Source organism: Giraffa tippelskirchi, chromosome 2 (assembly GCF_054371585.1).
Source record: "Giraffa tippelskirchi isolate mGirTip1 chromosome 2, T2T-mGirTip1v1.2.pri, whole genome shotgun sequence".
Taxonomy (NCBI): domain Eukaryota; kingdom Metazoa; phylum Chordata; class Mammalia; order Artiodactyla; family Giraffidae; genus Giraffa; species Giraffa tippelskirchi.
In genome coordinates this window covers 188,877,751-188,892,987 of record NC_137276.1, presented here as the reverse complement: position 1 = coordinate 188,892,987, position 15,237 = coordinate 188,877,751, and the positions used below count along the sequence as shown (strand labels likewise).

Sequence of the window (15,237 nt, the reverse complement as noted above, 5' to 3'; positions counted from 1 at the left end):
CAAAGTCATCTGCCCAAACCATTTTAAAATTTTTGACCATTTGTCTTACTCTAAAAGAGGATAGCAATTTAAGATTTTATTTTGGTCTCCTTTCATATCTCCTGTCAGGATAGTTCCTCTATTTTGCAAGCAGCTCTTCTTCATATTAAAAAAAGTCATCACCCTTCATAAACCCTTAATCATGCCTAAGATTTACTCTATTCCCTTGCATAACGCCCAGAAGCTCCTGCTCCTGGAGAGCAGCGGGGGCAGTTCCTGGATGTTGGATATCACAGACAGGTCCCCAAAACCTCTTCTCAGTGGCACTGGGGACACTTACCTTACCGTGCAGGTGCCTCTGCTCGGTCACACCCGGTGGTCCTCTCTTCTCATCCCCACCAAATCCAACAGTGGAATCCAAGGACCAACAGCGTTTTCTTCTTTTCTTTTTGGACAGTCTCTCAGTTTTTGTTTTGTGGGCTTCAAAGTCAAGGAGAACTTGCAACCAGGGTCCACTGACAGTTCCGCAGAGGAGAGGCAGTGGGGAGCCCAACACTGACTGGGCCCAAACACTAAATATAACCCTCCTCCCTCTCCAGGCAGTGTCCTTCATACTCAGAAGGCAGGCGACCTGGCTGAATCCCTCACCCCACAGCTTGCCAGCCTCCACGGAAGAAAGGGTCTAACTGGACTGAGGTGCAGAATGAGACGACCCAACACCCGGGAGCCATCTGCCCAAAGCAGACAAGTAGAGGCAGGTATAGGCTCCGTGAGTGTCTGTGTGTGTGTGTGTGTGTGTGTGTGTGTGTGTTTGCATGCCTGTGCCCAGCAGCTGCTCTCCAGATTAGAAGACACCACTCTTTGGCAGGCAACTCTGAAACCACCCTCTTGGGTGATTTCAAATTTATGTGCACATCTTGGCCGAGAGAAGAAACCTCCCAGGCACAACCTGGGTCCCCTTCTGTGCCTTGTCACTGCCTCAGATACACTGTGAACCACAACAAACAGCAGTGCCAGCATCTTAAGAACAGATGCCCAGATGGACATTAGACCGCACCTCATTTTGTACCCTGCAACCAAGAACTGATGCAAGCCCTGTTTGAGATTTAAGTAACAAGGTCATACCCTCTTCTTTGACAGTCATGACCCAAGGCACTGCAGAGACTCGCTATTATTAACGCTGTGTTGAACTTGAACTTGAATGCCTGCCTGTTCCATTCAGTGTCATATGAGACATGAGGGTAAAATGCTGAGGAAACTTAAGAGCAGCATTCAAATGTATCATGATATTTATTATGATTAATCAAGGTTTTTGTTTTGTGTTATGTTAAGAAAAATCTCATACTTCATTAAAGTTTGTTAGTTTTCTCCAAGTGCTATCACTTAATCTGAATGTCAGGGAGGGGCAGGAGGAAGGAGCTTGTTCGTTTCTTTAGGAAGTATATACTTCCTCACCAGTTAGGTATCAGGTCCTTTGCCAGGCAGACTCACCACTAGCCAGGTGCTCCATCTGTGTATTATTTTACTTAATCATCACAGCATCCCTTTAAGTTAGTCCTGTGCGTGCATGCTAAGTTGCTTCAGTCATATCCAACTCTTTGTGACCCTATGGACCGTAACCCGCCAGGCTCCTCTGTCCAGACAAGAATATTGGAGTGGGTCGCCATGCCCTCCTCCAGGGGATCATCCACACACAGAGATCGAAACTGCGTCTCTTACGTCTCCTGCATTGGCAGGCAGATTCTTTACCACTAGCGCCATCTGGGAAGACCAATCTGGTCCTGAATTGGGGATTAAATAAGAAAACCAAAGCTCACAATAATTAACTTCCCTACAGTCTCCTGGATGATAAATATCAGACTCGGAATTCAAACTTGGATCTGAGTCACACCGAAACCCATGCTCTTTATTTTTAGCTATTATCATTGAAATAATTTCAACCTTACAAAAAAGATACATGAATAGTAAAGAACTCCTGTATACTCTTCACTCAGGTTCTCCAAATTTTAGCATTTTGCCACATTTGCTGTCTCTCCCTTTTTTCCTCTAATCTCCCTCTTCCCACCTATACCCTTGTGTTTATATATGTGTGTGTGTATGTTTTTCTGAAACTTATGTGCTTCAGTGTTATTATTGTAAAAGCAAGTACACTTTTCTACATAACTATAGTATGACTATCAAATTCAGTATATTAATATTGATACCGTGTTGTTTTCTAATCCATAGTACCCATTCAACTTTTTACCAACTGTCTCAATAGTATCATTTGCAGAGGGAAATTTTATTTTTTCTTTTGTTCCAGGATTATGTGTAGCATTTAGTGGTCATGGCTCTCCCTCAATCTTGAACAGTTTTTCAGTCTTTCTTCGTCTTTGGTGACGACGTTTTTGAAGAGTTGTCTGAGGAGGCTATACAAATAGCTGAGGAAAGAAGAGAAGCTATAGACAAAGGAGAAAGGGAAGGATATACCCAACTGAAGGCAGAGTTTCAGAGAACACCAAGGAAAGATAAGAAGGCCTTCTTAAATGAACAGTGCAAAGAAATTCAGTTCAATTCAGTTCATTTTAGTTGCTCAGTCATGTCCAACTCTTTACGACCCAGTGGACTGCAGCATACCAGGCCTCCCTGTCCATCACCAAGTCCCAAAGCCTACTCAAACTCATGTCCATTGAGTCGGTGATGCCATCCAACCATCTCATCCTCTGTCGTCCCCTTCTCCCGCCTTCAATCTTTCCCAGCATCAGGGTCTTTTCCAATGAGTCAGTTCTTCACATCAGGTGGCCAAAGTATTTGGAGTTTCAGCTTCAGCATCAGTCCTTCCAATGAATATTCAGGACTGATCTGCATTAGGATGGACTGGTTGGATCTCCTTGCAGCCAAGGGACTCTCAAGAGTCTTCTCCAACACCACAGTTCAAAAGCATCTGTTCTTCGGCGCTCAGCTTTCTTTATAGTCCAACTCTCACATCCATACATGACCACTGGAAAAACCATAGCCTTGACTAGACGGACCTTTGTTGGTAATGTCTTTGCTTTTTAATATGCTCTCTAGGTTGGTCATATCTTTTCTTCCAAGGAGCAAGCGTCTTTTAATTTCATGGCTACAGTCACCATCTGCAATGATTTTGGAGCCCTCCAAAATAAAATCTGCCACTGTTTCCACTGTTTTCCCATCTATTTGCCATGAAGTGATGGATCTGGATGCCATGATCTTAGTTTTCTGAACGTTGAGCTTTAAGCCAACTTTTTCACTCTCCTCTTTCACTTTCATCAAGAGGCTCTTTAGTTCTTCTTTATTTTCTGCCATAAGGGTGATATCATCTGCATATCTGAAGTTACTGGTATTTCTCCCAGCAATCTTGATTCTAGCTTGTGCTTCATCCAGCCAGCATTTCTCATGATGTACTCTGTATATAAGTTAAATAAGCAGGGTGACAATATACAGCCTTGACATACTCCTTTCCCGATTTGGAACCAGTCTGTTGTTCCATGTCCAGTTCTAACTGCTGCTTCTTGACCTGCATACAGATTTCTCAGGAGGCAGGTCAGTGGTCTGGTATTCCCATGTCTTTCAGAATTTTCCACAGTTTATTGTGATCCACACAGTCCAAGGCTTTGGTGTAGTCAATAAAGCAGAAGTAGATATTTTTCTGGAACTCTGTTGCTTTTTCAATGATCCAACAGATGCTGTCAATTTGATTTCTGGTTCCCCTGCCTTTTCTAAATCCAGCTTGAACATCTGGAAGTTCACTGTTCACTTATTGCTGAAGCCTGGCTTGGAGAATTTTGAGCATTACTTTGCTAGTGTGTGAGATGAGTGCAATTGTGCAGTAGTTTGAACATTCTTTGGCGTTGCCTTTCTTTGGGATTGGAATGAAAACTGACCTTTCCAGTCTTGTGGCCATTCTGAGTTTTCTAAATTTGCTGGTATATTGAGTGCAGCACTTTCACAACATCATCTTTTAGGATTTGAAATAGCTCAACTAGAATTCCATCACCTTCACTAGCTTTGTTCTTAGTGATGCTTCCTAAGGCCCACTTGACTTCGCATTCCAGGATGTCTAGCTCTAGGTGAGTGATCACACCATCATGATCAATGCAAGAATATGTGAATTGCAAAGTGCAAAGAAATAGAGGAAAACAATAGAATTGGAAACATTAGACATCTCTTGAGGAAAATTGGAGCTATCAAAGGAACATTTCATGCAGGATAGGTGTGATAAGACAGAAACAGTAAGGACCTAATAGAAGCAGAAGAGATTAAGAAGAAGTGGCAAGAATTCACAGAACTATACAAAAACAAAGGTCTTAATGACCCGGAATACGACTTTTTTTGTTATTATACTTATTAGTAGCATTTTGTGGCAATGCTATGTTAAGCATTTTGTGTTACTTGACTTAATTCACAGCAACCCTGTGGGAGAAATAGTATTTTTTATCCACATTACAGATGAAGGAACTCACATTTTGAACTATTATTAATAAGTAACCTTTCTAATATACTGATGTAATTAGTGAGAGATCTAAAATTTGAATTTAGATTAATCAGACTCCAGAGCCCCGGTTCTAAACACTTGGGCTATATGAGAACCAATAAAGTGGAATTATCCACTAAGATATATTGCAAGAGGAGTCATGATTTACCAAAACTTTACTACAAACCCTCCTATATTAACCGCTAGCTACATGTGGCTAATTAGAACAAGAAACTTGGCTAATCCAAATTGACATGTGCTGTAGTCAAGAAATACACACTGAATTTCAGGTACTTGTTGCAAAAAAGAATAGAAAATATCTCATTAATTATTTTTATATTGACTTGTTGAAATTTAATACTTTGGATATATTGAGTTAAATAAAATACATTAAAATTATTTTTATCTTCACTATAGCCAAAAAGTAGAAACAACTCAAATGTCTAACAACAGATAAGTGATAAACAAAATGCAGTGCATGCCTATAGTAGAATATTATTCAGTTTTTAAAAAAGAATGAAAATCTGATATATACTCTAATATTGATGAAACTTGACAACAACTCTAAGTGAAATAAGCCAGACAAAGGAACAAATACTGTCTGATTCTGCTTGTATAAGGTACCTAGAATAGTGAAATTCATAGAGATAGAAAGTAAAGTAAGGTTACCAAGAGCTGGGGATGGGAATAGGAAGTTATAGGTATAGAGTTATAGGTATAGAGTTTCTGTTGGGATGATAGGAAAATTCTGGAAATAGATAGTAATGGTGGTTGCACAACAGTGTGAATATATATACTTAATACCATTGAATTTTACATTCAAAAATGGTTAAGACAGTAAATTCTTATTTATATTTTACCATAGTTTTTAAAAATTGTTTTTACCTTTTTTTTTTTACTTTTTCATGAGACTACTAAAAACTTTAACATTATATAAGTGGCTTATATTATATCTCTGTCAGACAGCACTGCTATAGTACTATATTTATGAATACAAAGAAGTAAATTCCTTATCAGTCTTTCCCTTTTCACATGGCATATTGAAGAGATTCTGGTATACCGCCATGGGCCTGAATCAGACTTTTTACTTTTTTGTTCACTCAGCTTTGAAAAAGTTAAAGGACAGCTTTTCACTTAAAATTATACTAATAACATATACTTTTGAGATATAAGCAACTTCATGAGACAAGTAACCATTTGTTGTTTTAATAATTACATATTTTCCATTTGCACAGTATCCACTAGGCCTCTTTCCAGAACTGATATAATTGTCTCTGCTTGGTGGCTAAACCAGTAAAGAAGCTGCCTGCAATGCAGGAGACCTGAGTTCAGTCCCTGAGTTGGGAAGATCCCCTGGAGTTGGGGAATGGCAACCCACTCCAGTAGTCTTGCCTGGAGAATCCCATGGACTAAGGAGCCTGGCAGGCTACAGTCCATGGGGTCACCAAGAGTCAGACATGACTGAGCGACTAACACTTCGACTTTTCACTTTATGTGTATCCTAAAATATAATTGTCATAAATTCCATCATGATTAAAGTTTCTTTGGGTCCATGGAATTAATATTAGTCTGACCATTAAATTTTGGAAACTGGGTCCCAGAACAGTCATTCTCTCCCCTTCCTGTAGCCCTCCTATCACAGTGTCTGCTGCCAATGGGTATCTGCAGAGGAGGAAGGAAAGGAAAGCTGGGCAGACTCGTAGGTCTGTGGTAGAACAGACAGCTGATGGAACTGTGAGGACATAACCAGAACAGATTCTCTAAAGTGTCATATTTCCGTCTACTCACAGGTGACCAAACAACCAAGTAAAGAAGGGAAATAGCAGGGGAAAGTATCCCTTATCTTTTAGTGGTCATTTTTTTTCACTGACCCTGAGCTTCAATTTCCCCCTTTGTGAAGATTTTGGACTGAAAGATCTTGGTTCTAGTTAAGCACTAATATTCCATGAGCCTGTCAATTGATGACCTGAAAATGATCCAGGAAAACACTAACACTATGTCTTTTGCTCAACTCATGTTAATAGTTATCACTGTGGATGTCTGCAGGGTATTGAGAGATATATCAATATCAGTTCTTAAAAATATAGTGAGATTTAAACTCATTTAAAACTGTTTGTCCTTTTTTGTCTGTTTATTTCTGTGAACTGTGAAAAGAAGTGCAGGGGTCTCAGCAGCAGAGCTGGATCACTGGGCGTCAGAGACAGTGTTCCCTGGGCATGCCTCGCTTCATACTGACTCACATTCCAGACCCTTCCTTCCCACTGTCCTCTCCCGGCCCATGTGGATTATGTTCCTCCCTAGTACTCCCAAGGCACCCAGAGCTTAACTGTACCTTACCCCCAATCCCAGTTTAATTGCAACTACCAGCACACTGTCTCTCCCCCTCTCCCTCTGGGAGTTCCTAGAGCAGAACGCACCTTCCAATGCTATAGCCCCAGCCCCGAGCACAAAGTCAGAGCTCAGGAAATATGTACTGTATGGAGGCAGCGTCACTGGCCACTTTGACCAAGTGGATAGAGGAAGAAGCAATCTTCAAGTAAAGCAGCTTTAGAACAGTGTCTCAGTGAGCTGAAAGGTCACGAAAGAAGAAAGCTCACATATTAAACCTGTCAATCATTTTTAGATTCCAGGCTTTTAAAATTTTTCCTAGTAGACATTTACCAGCAGAGAAATTGACAGATTTAAATTTCACATATTATCCTTTCTTTCATCTTCCCTAAGGGTTAGATTAATGACTTATATGTAAAAATAAAAGGTCTGTATAACATGTATAACTGATTCACTTTGCTGTACACTTGAAACTAACACATCATTGTATAGCAACTATACTCTAATTTAAAAAAAAAAATTTAAGAGGTGGAAAAAAAGGTCTGGATAATCCACAAAACAGAAAAGTACCTCCAGGTAAACAGGTCTGTTTAGGAAAATCTGGTATAGTAAAGGGCAGCTCTCTCTTCTTTTGAAAGCCACCTGTAGACAGTGTTCTAGATTTATACATATTTTAGGGTTTCACATTTTTCTAAAGTGAGAATGATGCTAACAGGTTAACTTTTTTTAAAAGATGAGGAAAATATACTTTTGACTTTGGAATGTCGGTGTTACAAATAATTTGTACTTTTCGGTTTCCAGGTGCTATTTCTTCATATACTTCAAGAATGCCAAAATATCAGGTGACAGTTGTCTTAGTTCTAAGGCATTCCTCAAGTGTCCTACTTTAATGTCATTCTGTAATGTTTCTCTCTTGGCACAGCTATATCATCACTCAGTAGCCTTGTTTATACATATCGCTGCATTGCTATCTTCACTTTTACACCCCCATTACTTTTCCAAATGGATACTAGTTCTCCCTAAACTAGAGGAAAAAGGAGAGAATTCCAGCAACATCTCAAACTGAATCAATGTTTTCTCCTTGACTAGAAAGTTCCTTTGTGAACAGGAAAATACATGAGTTAGAAGAATTTCTCCCCTCTCAGCCCTTCTTCTATTGACAATGTTGTTTTAGTCTAGTCTTGTTTTTCCTTTCTAATGACACATCTTACAAAGACATGTTATATCAGCAAAAAGTTGATTCCTTTTTCAGCTCAAATCTTGGCTTAGTAACTTTTGTCTTTAATAGCCAGTTATATGCACACAGTTTTTAGCTCACTTCCACAGATATTTACTGAGTGCCCGCAATATACCATGCAAAACTCAGAATGTAGTAGGAGAGACACTTATCACAATTATAATTTTGATGGGCTGTGCATTGTAATATAGGGCTTAACATAATGCTGTCTGAGTCTACTCGAACTGCAGGTCGGGGAAGCTACACGGGGTGGAGGTGGGGTGGAAATATTTGAACTGAGTGCCCTGGGGGAGAAGGAGTGGGTTTCTGCCAGGGGCAGGGTTTAGGAGAGCATTCTCAACTGAGGACACAGTGTGAGCTCAGGCAGGGTGGCAGGAGAGCACACAATGGGCTCAGCAGAGTTGAACTGCTCCCATGCCCTGAGGACAGGGGTGTGGTGTCCAGCCGTGTCTTAGGTAAAGTGGAATCTTTATTTGGGTCCAAAATGTTAAGAGCCTTGATGCGTTGATGCCAGATGTTATAACCGCACAGACAGTGGGGAGCCATCAGAAGCACTTTAGCAGAAAATTACGGTCAGAGAGGTATAGTGGGAAACCTTCAGGATTTGGATCCGGAAGGCCTCTGTGTGGGACTCTGGGATGTTTCTCCTGAAAAGAAGCTCAGTGCTCATCTAATTTTAGCCTCATGTTTTATTCATGAAAATTGTGTAACTCAGGTTTAAATTTCACACCACAGGTTGCCCTCTACTTGACATGAAGCCTTAAAGAAGCCACTACGTCACAGACTCCCCAGAGTCATCCCTGGGTTTAAACAAGGTTGTCCCTGTGACCTGAGGGGACCACTAATGTCTCCTCTGTGCACTTGACTGATGAAAGATGCTAGGACCTCTGTGAGGTGGAGAATGAGGAATGGGGAAGGCAGCCTCAGCATGGGGACCGGGCAGCTTATTTCAGCCCTGCCAGGAGAATCTGGTTAGGCGGCTGCAGTGTGGTGCCAAGTGAGCTGCCTGAGGTGGGTGCAGATCCCAAGCATCAGCTAGGGAATAGGGAGGAGGAGACAGGGAAAGACAGGAACTGTGCAAGGAAGCTGAACCCCATCCAAATAACTAGGTGCTGAGCGGCTGTAGTCCGAGCAGAAAAACTGAATACACTGAGGAAACCTAGGAGAAAATTTTATCCTAAGGGCCAGACAAATCAGGAGGTGATCGGAGAAAGTCTGCTCTACATCCAGTGGACGAGGAGCTTGGGCCAGGCCCTCCAGGAAGCGTCTCCAGGCAGGAAGGCAATTCTAGGCTCCCTTTCTAGTATGACCAGACCAGTCATGGTTCTTACGTGCCTAAGAACCAGACAGAACACACTCCTGATATTATTTTTTAGTCCCTGGGCAGAGTTGGGGAGGAAGGCCTGCTACCCAGCGTCCTTCTGAGTTTCCAGGCAGCTCCACTGTTCAGCATCCCAGGCCAGGGCCACATGGCAGGGTGACAAGGACATTCCACTGGGACCAGCTTCTTAGTAGCTTCCCAGGAATACCTTGTGCTGTCACCATTCTTGCTGTTCCAGTGCCTGACTCTAAGGTTCTTTTGTCATGTTTCTTAAGGAACACTGTGCTACATGCATAATAGCAGCTCTCCTTTCAACCACAAGTATCTGTGAATGAGAAAGGGCTAATCCCCCTCTTATTCAAACTGTATTGTATGCCAAACCTGGTGTTATAAAGCAATCATTTTGAAACTTTCTAATTCTAGTCTTAAGTTAGGTCTCCATTCTTTTAGCCTCTTAAGTTCAGTCAGGGTGGTCCTGGTTAAAATGAATACATGAAAAACCTCAAACAAATCCAAGATTTGCAGTAGTATAACAGTATTATGGTAGTAAAAACATAAAAAGATGACCCTCTTCTATTGTTTTTTCCAATTTACTATTTGCAATTATATTCACTTCATTTGTCCATTCAACAATTATTTATTGCCTTTCTGCTGTGTCCAGAGACTATTTTGAACCCTGAAAATATGACAAACACACACACACACAAAAACAGACATTATTGGTTCCTGCCATCTTGGAATTTAAAGTCATGGATGGATCAAATAAATACATCAGGTAACGACAACTTGCAATAGTGCTATGGTAGAAAATAAGAGAAAATTGAGGCAGAGGATGGAGAGGGAGGAGAGGGCCCACTTTGGATGTTAGACGAGACCTCTGAAGAGGTGACATTGAAGCTGGACCTGAGTATTGTGAAAGAGCTAGACCAGGAGGAGCAGTCCAGGTGTGAGAACAATAAGCGTAAATACTCCAAGGCGAGAAGGAGGTTGGCATGTTCCAGGAACCTCAGGAGGTCAGTGTGACTGGGGTGCAGTGGACCATGGAGGAGAACAAGGGAGGCAGAAGGGGTAAGTGGAGGCCAGTCATGGCAGGGCCTGTGGTTTGTGGTACAGAATATGGATATAATTCTACGTGTAAAAGCAAACTTCTGTGGAGTTTTAAACTGGAAAAGTGTGTAGTCCTGTTTATATTTTCAAAAGGTCTTTCTGGCTTTCATGTAGAGAATAGAAGGGGTCAGAGTGGTTAGTGGGGGACCAGGCAAGGTACTGCTGAGTCATGCTCTGGGGTTCTCCTAAGGGTAGTGGCCTGAAATCTCATGGACTCTAGACAATATCATTCATTTTTCTCCACTCTGCTTTTCCTCCAAACACCCAAGCCATTTCTCTCTATGAACCTAGTGGTTCATAGATGAAAAGATGCCAGAAGCACTGTCTTTTAGGTGAGTCAGACAGTCAGATGAGCTATTCAGGTAGGGTTCTTCCCCTAGCACCTTTTTATAGGAAACCTCCATGTCATTTTCACTTTGCAGGTCAGTTAAATTCATGCCAACTTTCCACTGTTCTTCAGCTTTGCTCCCAGTATGCAGAAAGTATTCAGTAAATATTTTGTTTGTTAGATTGATTTGACTTGGATTCCCAGTAGTGTGAGTAGGGGGAGAATTAGAAAGGGCGATGAGGTCCTCTTTACTTCCTCTTTGGAGATAAGTGTGTCAGTGGGGTTACCAGGTCTCTTAAAGAGTTAGTATTGTCAGTCTATGGTAGATACTATTCAGGGTGAAAAAAATGACTCCTCTAGAATAAAAGGTGCTGTGTACGTGCAAAAAGTTTTTTAAGAGCATCTGGTTAGAATTTAATATGACTGAAAAGCATTGCTGTTTTTTTCATGTTTCAGTTACCCGAATATGGCTAAAAGTGTGCTTTGGAGATTTTCCAAAATAAAAACTCTTGAGGTGAGAGAAATTTCAGCCCCAACAATAACTTGAAAATTGGAAGTTGGAATAGCAGCTGTTTTTTCAACTGTCTTAACTCTGTCACCAACACTGTGATGATTTGATTACATGTGACAAGTCTGGTTTCTGGCCATTAAACTGCACACTTCAGCTATAGGCATCCGTCTTTCCCTTATTTTCTTTCACTGTGTGTTGATTAGGGGCAGAAATGAGAACGATGGGAGAAAGAAGGAGGTTGGGGAACTCTGGCCTTCCCATCGGCCCCCAGGTCACACAGCTGGTGGCCTTGACCCTCTCAGCAGCCTCATGATTCAGGGCCAGCAGCAAACCAGTCATGGGGTAGATGTCTCCTTTCCACCCACCATTGTTATTTAGGTGCCACTAGCTTGTTTGAACATCAGGGACACCCCGTAAGGGGAAAAACGTCCCCAGACGGCAGAATGCCCCCTGGGAGCCATGTGGGAAGGGAGGGGACAGCACTCGTCAGTGAGGTCATAGACGTAAAGCTCTTGGTGCAATGCCTGGCCCAGAGCAGTCACATAGCATTGGGTGACAGCACCTGCCGACGTCATTATTTTTATTGATGAGTCTCATGCGGTCAGGTTCCAGCTTTCTGATCCTATTTCTACTGTTTGTTCTGCACCCTCATCAACCCTTGGGCAACTGTGTGACACCTCCTTTAAGGAAGGGCTGTTGTCCTAATTTACTCCCTGTATTTGAGAGTCATTCTTGTTCATGGTACTCTCATTAATCCAACATTTCCATCTGGCAAATGGCATTCCTTCTTACTGCCACTCTGAATGTCTTTACTGTGGGAGATATACGTCTTCAGAAGTCCAAAGATGCATACGTACACCATTCCATTCCCACCTGGCTTCCTCCTCTTTGCCTTACAAAGGGTGGTTTTGTTAGCATCTCAGCTCCGGGCTTCTTGTGACAGAATATGACTGTTTCTTCAGGCATCTTATCCACTGGCTAAAGAGTTCTTGATCTCAAGTGCCTCGTTTTGCTGGAAAGAGAAGAGCATGACACATCTGATCTCTCACTTTAGAAAGGAAAATCGTTTCAGTTAGGGGCCTAGGAGACACATCTATTTGTAAAAGAAAGGAGCTGCTATTTCTCTGGCTGTCTGCTTCCTTCCCTCTGCCCCCAAGCCCATACTTGGAAGTCGTGGCTGGGCATCTTGCTCAACGAAATAAATATTGGGTCAAGTAATTAGCAGGCAGAATTACATTTAGGGTGTAACCTGACTCTAATCGCTGACCTCAGAGAATTAATTTCATATGACATAGCACCTTAGTGCTGGCTTAGAAGTTTCCACTCATCTTTGCCTTTCATCCAGATTGCTTTTTCTATTTCTGGGCTTGTTATGTCAATGAGTCAGGTGTTTCCAGACTCTCCTTGTGGATGCAAGGGGTATTCCTGACCTGGATGTATTTTTCTGCATACATAAATTATAGAAAGGAAAAACTCTGTGCTTGTTCCTTGTCGTAAAAGTAAGGGAAACTGGATGGTTGAGTGAAGAAAGTATAAAATAGCCAATATAAATAAAACCTGGCCTTGGGGCCTGAAGGCACAAGATGTACAATATAGAAACTGTCAGTCCAGCATAGTCATCATTAGAAACATAAGAGATTAAAAGGTCGTGTTAATATTTGCCACCAAGTGCTAATCATGAAGTTAAAATAATATACAAAATAGAATGAACTATCACTATGAAGACCTACTTATTCCTGTAGCACGGTAGGTAGGTGGATTTTTTTTTGTCTCTTCCCCTTAGCAGGTATGGAAATAGTCACCCTGCCTGTCTCCCTTGGTCCTAAAGCTGTTTCAACAACTAGTGAGTTCACTGGAGTCTCACCCGTTTTAGTTTCTGTAAATAGAATTTGCTACAGGAGTTCAGAGAGACGGTCTACTTTTCATGTTCTTTAAAACATGACATGGTAGTTTCTCCTGTGTGAAAATCAGAATTACCTTTTAAAGCCTAGTTGTGTGCATGCTTAGTCAGTCAGTCATGTCCAACTCTTTGTGACCTCATGAACTATAGCCCACCGGGCTCGTCTGTCCATGGAATTCTCCAGGCAAGAATACTGGAGTGGCTAGCCATTCCCTTCTCCAGGGAATCTTCCTGACCGAGGGATCAATCCCAGGTCTCCTGCATCGCAGGCAGATTCTTTACCATCTAAGCCACCAGGTAAGCCCCTTAAGGCCTAATTCAAAGCTGTTAAATTATAAAGGAAGTTGCTATGCATTTTGGCTTGTGTTGTAATTAAGAACCCAAAGCCATACTTCTGAGGAATTGATTTGTTAGTGTTTTTAGCCAGTGGCCACTCTGAATAGTGTTATGGTTTCCTTTTTTCACATTGACAACTAGAAACTTAGAGTCCCATTTGTGCCCCATCAGTAACAAATATATATGTCTTTATAACATCTTCAGTGTAACTCTTGGATTGATTTCAGTTCTAATACTTATCTTTCTTTCACATTCACTCCCACTTTTATACTATCTTTTTTTTTTTTTTTTTGGTAACCTTGTAAGCTGCCTTGAGGAGAAGGAAATGACAACCCACTCCAGTACTCTTGTCTGGAAAATTCCATGGATGAAGGAGCCTGGTAGGCTACAGTCCATGGGATCACAAAGAGTCGGACACAACTGAGCAACTTCACTCACTCAAGCTGCCTTGAATCCTTTCTAGAATAAGATGGCCCATAGTTAACTCAAATAGCTAGATATTTTTTTAAACTGAAAGAAGGAAGTTAGGAAGAGAACTAAGGAAAAAAAGAAGGAAGGCAGGCAAACCATGCAAGTATCAGCAGTTTAACCTCCTTAAGCTTCAGTTTCCTCATCTGTCCTCCAGCATTTTCTTGGGCCTCAAAATTATTTTTAGATAACGAATGTAAACACACTTGATAGGTTACAGAGCTCAGTGATGCTTTGTTGTGATTATTTTAAATCCATTATCAATTAAGGCAATTCTCCAATGCCAGTGCCAAGCCCTTTACTCAGTCTTCATCTCCACCCAGAAGATGGCGCTTCTTAGGAAGTGTCTACTCTGAGATCAGAGCCTTCTTGCGATTCCTTACAGCAGAGAACCATAATTCTTGGAGCACCACAGAGGCTATGTCCTCTCTTCAAGGATGTCTCTGAAACCTCGAACCTGGCAGAGTTCCATAGCTCAGATAGTCCAGAGGCCGGGACCATCTAGATCACCAAGCCTGGAAAATAGCTGATCAACAAGTCCACTTACCTTAGGATCTCAGACTCTGCACAGAATTCCCCAATACCATCCCCTCCACTCCACACATGTTCCCATTTAGATTTGCAGATTTCCAAAGATATACCATCTCCCACTTAAAGACTTACAGAGCGATCATCTTGTTGCTGACCCAGTCCCCAAATTAGAACCTCTTGGCAGGGAAATATTTGTAGAATGGTGAGCAGGGCATGGAAACAGCCTTTGGTGATCACTGCTTAACCATCATTACTCAGTTCAGCTCAGTTCAGTTCAGTCGCTCAGTCGTGTCCGACTCTTTGTGACCCCATGAATCGCAGCACGCCAGGCCTCCCTGTCCATCACCAACTAATGATATTAAAAATAGTTCTCAAGGGAATTGAGGCGGGGGGCGGGGGGGAAGACTGAGAACCACAGTTCAAATGATCCATCCTTGTCAGTTCAGTTCAGTTCAGTCGCTGAGTCATGTCCAACTCTGCGACCCCATAAACCACAGCATGCCAGGCCTCCCTGTCCATCACCAACTCCCAGAGTCCACCCAAACCCATGTCCATTGAGTCAGAGATGCCATCCATCCTTGTCAGAGGCCTGTTAATTCTGTAAAGCAGATTCTGGACAAGTAAAAGCTTGCATTAGGTCCCTTCAGTGTCGTAATCAAGACCAGACTTCTCAGCATGGTGAATAGGAAGCAGCACATGCCTGAGGATGAGAGTGAA

General features: G+C 41.9%; 2 protein-coding genes across 8 annotated transcripts in view; one reads left to right on the top strand and one right to left on the bottom strand.

Annotated features, from left to right (window-relative positions):
• FILIP1L (filamin A interacting protein 1 like) overlaps positions 1-768 on the bottom strand; it is a 314,206-nt gene extending 313,438 nt beyond the window's left edge. For both annotated transcript variants that reach the window (XM_081572464.1, XM_081572463.1), the window contains exon 1: positions 320-768. The gene's annotated coding sequence lies outside the window, so the exon portion shown is untranslated. The remainder of the gene's footprint in view (positions 1-319) is intronic.
• Positions 1-15,237, top strand: part of CMSS1 (cms1 ribosomal small subunit homolog) — a 401,056-nt gene that overhangs the window by 325,256 nt on the left and 60,563 nt on the right. Inside the window, exon 2 of one of the 6 annotated variants that reach the window (XM_081572477.1) lies at positions 579-737. The exons of the other annotated variants lie outside the window; for them this stretch is intronic. Coding sequence (XP_081428603.1) covers positions 579-737 — 159 coding nt within the window. The remainder of the gene's footprint in view (positions 1-578; positions 738-15,237) is intronic. 6 annotated transcript variants of the gene reach the window in all.